This window comes from Meles meles, chromosome 13 (genome assembly GCF_922984935.1).
Source record: "Meles meles chromosome 13, mMelMel3.1 paternal haplotype, whole genome shotgun sequence".
NCBI classification, from domain to species: Eukaryota; Metazoa; Chordata; class Mammalia; order Carnivora; family Mustelidae; genus Meles; species Meles meles.
Genome location: NC_060078.1, coordinates 25578882 through 25583748, shown reverse-complemented (window position 1 = coordinate 25583748; position 4867 = coordinate 25578882). Strand labels below are relative to the sequence as shown.

Here is a 4867-nt window from a genome sequence, read left to right as displayed (position 1 = left end):
TGGCTCAATGGGTTAAGCCTCTGCCTTCAGGTCAGGTCATGATCTCAGGGTCCTGGGATCGAGCCCCGCATCGGGCTCTCTGCTCAGCGAGGAGCCTACTTCCCCCCACCCCTCTGCCTGCCTCTCTGCCTACTTGTGATCTCTCTCTGTCAAATAAATAAATAAAATCTTTAAAAAAAAAAGAGTTAAAAAGGGACTCTCATACAAGTGTCAAATGAACACGTGTCAAAGATGTCATTCAGTTTGTTAATTAACGAGGGAAACAGTGAGATGGTATAGCTCCTCCAAAGAGCATTTTCAGGATCAAGATTCTCCTAAGTATTAGGGACTCCGTTAGAACTAGATCACTGTGTTACATACAAAACAGGCTAACAACCAACGGAGCAAGAAGCCAGACCTTTGAGGTTATCTTTGCTATTGAACATAAATCATTTGCCAAATCTACATGTTAATATGTTACCTCGCTAAATTTAGAAAGTGTACTTAATAGTAATAAGTGGTTTGAACAAAGTATATTCTCCTGCCTAAATACTACTTGGGTATTAAAAGGACATATTACCCAACCTCTTACTTCCAAGTTTGTTTGGGGTTTTTTTTGCAGTTTTATGGTTTTATTAACACAAATATGACGTACACAACAAGCTGTCTATTCATTTTCTTCGCTGCGCAGCCTGGCGTTGGGATTGGTGACTCTGATTGCCAGCTGGGCTGCTCTTTCCACAATAGCTTTGCGGTTCTTGGAGGAGACGTTGTGAGCAATCTCTGCACAGTAAGATTTGTTGCACATCAGCAGCACTTCAAGCTCCTTGACATTGTGCACTAGGAACTTCCTGAAGCCACTGGGCAACATGTGCTTTGTCTTCTTGTTGCTCCCGTAACCAATGTTGGGCATCAAGATCTGGCCCTTGAATCTTCTGCACACCCTATTGTCAATGCCTCTCGGCTTCCGCCAGTTGCGCTTAATTTTGACATATCGGTCTGACTGGTGCCGGATGAACTTCTTGGTCCTCTTTTTAACGATCTTGGCCTTCACCAAAGGTCTGAGGGCAGCCATGATGCCCAGTAACAGATGGCTGCCACCTCCACAGGCAGCGCCGAGGAAGAGCTTACTTCCAAGTTTTAAATGATTTTTCTTAACTCCTTGATGCTTAATTTTGTAATAGAGCGTGAGCAAATCTCATCAATCACAGAAGCTGGAGAACCACCCCCACCTCACGGTTTTCAAAACTAGACTATCCAAACAAAAGGTCGACCTTGGCCTTGACTGATTAGCAGAAAGAATGGTGTGTGAAGAGAGAAGAGACATTGAGATGGCAAAGGGAAACAGCTAAGCCCTGCTAACCTTGGCCATCTGCTGGCCTGCCAGACCTCACTGACCATGCCACGCTGAAGTCTGGAGGTCAAAAGCGGAAATCATGCTCCGCTGTCTGAGCCAGACAGACCACCTAAGCACAGTTTTCTCGAGATGGAACCTCCAGTGAGAAATCAAATGCATATTCTGCAGAAAGACTAGTTTTTGAGTGTCATAAAAAAGCCAGCTTTAAGGTCCTCTTGGAGAGAGCAGGTGGTTGAAACAGTTGGTGTTGCCCTCCAGGACATGCCTTTCCAAGAAGATGTGGTTGGTGCAACCAGCTCCACATGGAATCGGGAGTAGTTACCTCACGTAGAACCCACCCCAGAGAGAAGAACCCAGCATCTGACACCCCAAAACCAAAACCCGGCCCTCCTTAACCCTTGCCTTCCATGCCCTCTTTTTGCATATGATTTTTTTTTCAACTACTTTCCATCAAGGATGAGCAAAAGATCAGTAAAAGCATTTTCCCATGAAGGCAGAGCTGTACCCTAGGAACAGGGTTGACACAGGTGTGAAAGTAAGTGGCCAGGTCTAGAAAACCGGAGAATAAAACCAGATTGGTGTTCTGAATGAATTTTACGGAAGTATTTGCCTGGTTTCTATCAGCTCTTGTGCTAGGTTGGAAGAGTGGGGGTAGGAAAGATACTTTGTGACCTCCTAAAAGTGAGAGCTGAAACTACAATGAGATACCATTTCACATTCACTAGGATGACTATAATTTAAAAATAATAATAATAATAATAATAATAATAACAGGGGCAGGGAATCATAACAAGTGTGAAGGAGGGTGTGGAGAAACTGAACCCTACTGAACCCTTCCATATTGCTGGTGGGAATATAAAATGCTGCAGCCACTGTGCTGTTTCTAGAAAAGTTAAACAGAATTGCCATAGCCATTCCCCTCCTAGGCACAGACCCAAAAGAGATGAAAACCAGTGCTAAAAGAAGTACTTGTATAGATGTGTCCACAGCAGCACTATTCACAGTAGCCAAAAGGTGGAAACAAACCGAACACCCACGAACAGGTGAACAGAGTGACAAATGGCTGCACGCACATGCAAGGGAATGGAGTTTTGTTCAACCGTAGAAAGGAATGGAACGTCGATGCCGGCCACAATGCGGACAAACCTTGGAAACGTTATGCTAAGCAGAAAAGGCCACACACGGAAGGTCACATATTGCCATAATTTCATTTACATGAACTATCGAGGAAAGGTAAATGCATAGCAATAGAAAGCAGACTGGTAGTCATCCGGGGCTGAAGGGGAGAGGCTGGGGAATAACTAGTTAGGTTGGGTGAGGGGGTAGTTATTTGGAGGCAATGAAAATGTTTTGGAACGAGATAAAGGAGGTGTTTTCACAACATGATAAATGTACTAAATATCGAATTGTACACTCGAAAAGAGCTAACCTTATGGTATTTTGAGTTTCATCTCAATAAATGAAAAGAAACAGAAAATAACAACAGGGGCACGTGGGTGGCTCAGTCGTTAAGCATCTACCTTCAGCTCAGGTCATGATCCCAAAGTCCTGGGATCGAGCCTGGGACTGAGCCCCGCATTGGGCTGCCTAATCAGTGGGATGCCTGCTTCTCTCTCTCCCACTCCCCCTGCTTGTGTTCCCTCTCTCTCTCTGTCAAATAAATAAATGAAATCTTAAAAAAAAAGAAAGAAAGAAAATAACAACAGTGACAATAATAGTATTAAGTGGCAAACCGTAAAACCCCAGTTAATCCAATGGCCTTCAGAATGTGAAACTATGCAGAGTAAACTAGAGTTTGGGCAGAAGAGGGAGCAAGAAACACACAAACATACAGAATTTATGTGATGAGAAAAGATTCAGGAACTACACTGATGACTCCCCCCATCATGTTACCGATATTCTACTTGACTGATTATCTCCTCTAAATACAGAAGAGAATAAAAGAGAATAAAAAACACATAAATCCTTCAAAACCAAGAAAAAAATACTGAAGACGCACAAAATTTGCAGCATAAAGAGTTGACCTGATAGATCATTCAGTCCAACCACCCTAACTTTGCATATGGGAAGTCAAGACTCTGAGAGACTGACTCCCTTTTCCAGGGTTCACCGCAGAGCTGGGGCCAGCAGCAACTGGGGTGGCCTGGGGACTCTGCTTTCCATGACAGAAGCTCCCACTGAGTTCTCTGTGGTCTTATTTTTTTCTCTTGAATCACAGATCTAAAACGTTTCCAGGCCTGCAGCAAAGCAGTGTCAGCCACCCCCTCCTCAGCTTTTCAGCATTCCCATCCCACGAAAATCAGGTTAAAATTAACATCTCTAGAGCAGCCTTCAGTGGAAAAGCCCCAAAGATGCAACCTAGCTTGTGTAAGAAATCAGCCCAGGAAGCAGGCACACTCTGCCTGGTTCCCGGGGATAGGGATGGGTCAGGAAGACACTGTAGGCATCTGCAATGTACGCGTCAACTAGGGTCACCGCGTCCTCTGATAGTCAGACCAAAGAGCCTGAACTCCTACCCAGGTGCTGTCTTCCAGATCATTCCTTCCAGCCTTCACCTTCCATTCTAAAAGGCTGATGAAGCAATTTTCCCAAACAAAGACCATTCTCTCCAAAGGCCAGATGTCTAAATAACTTTTTTTTTTTTTAACCCAACTGCATGTATGTCTTGGGACTGCTGTATTCCCTTCCTTCCTTCCTCCCCACGCCAGTTACCAGTAGGGGTTACTTCCTTGTGGGGCCTCCTCCAAGAGCAAGAGTGTGTAGTAGACCCCAGATGGATATTTCAGCACAAGGTTAAATGCAGGTAAGTAGCGGGAGCCGTCGGCAGGAAACCCAGAAGCTTCATACTCCAACAGGCCTACCACCAACTGAAGGCCAGCACCCAATACATTTAATTTATTTAATTAATTTAATTTAATTTTGCTATTTAATTTTGCTAAAAAGGGATCTTTGTCTTCATTATGTTTTCAAACTTTTAGTCCCTGTAACACAATTTACTTATTAAGTGTAGATTTTTGTTGGTGTTTTCGGAGCACCTAATACAGCATAGCATCATGTCAGAAAGGCTTCTCTCCCATAATTATTTAATTTCAAATAAAATTGGGATTAAGAATGTAGCACAGGGTGCCTGGGTGGCTCAGTTGGTTAAGTGTCTGCCTTCTGCTCAGGTCATGATCTCAGGTCCTGGTATGGAGTCTGCTTCTCCCTCTGCCCCTCCCCGCTGCTTGTGCTCTCCCTCTTGCTCTGTCTCTCAAATTAATAAATAAAATCGTGAAAAAAAATAATGTAGGCTCTGGAGTTAGAACAGTCATGTTTAACCTCCCTTGCCCTCAGTTTGCCCAGCTATAAAATAAACATAACAATAAGAACCTCCCTCTTAAAGCCATTATGAGAAAAACATGAAATCAAACATCTGAAGTATGCATGAGTTCCTGGCACATTCCAAGAGCTCAGTAAATGTTATCTATTGTTATCCTTCCCCAAAAGGGGCCCATTAATCATGCTTAAATCATGGAGAAGAACCTGCCCTAG

General features: G+C 43.7%; 1 protein-coding gene across 1 annotated transcript; it reads right to left on the bottom strand.

The window, feature by feature from the left end:
• Window positions 1-615: 615 nt before the first annotated feature.
• LOC123955376 (60S ribosomal protein L32-like) lies at window positions 616-1099 on the bottom strand. Its single transcript, XM_046027356.1, has one exon. The coding sequence runs from the start codon at window positions 1052-1054 to the stop codon at window positions 647-649; it is 408 nt and encodes a 135-aa protein (XP_045883312.1). The 5' UTR covers window positions 1055-1099; the 3' UTR covers window positions 616-646.
• Between the last annotated feature and the right edge of the window lie 3768 nt (window positions 1100-4867).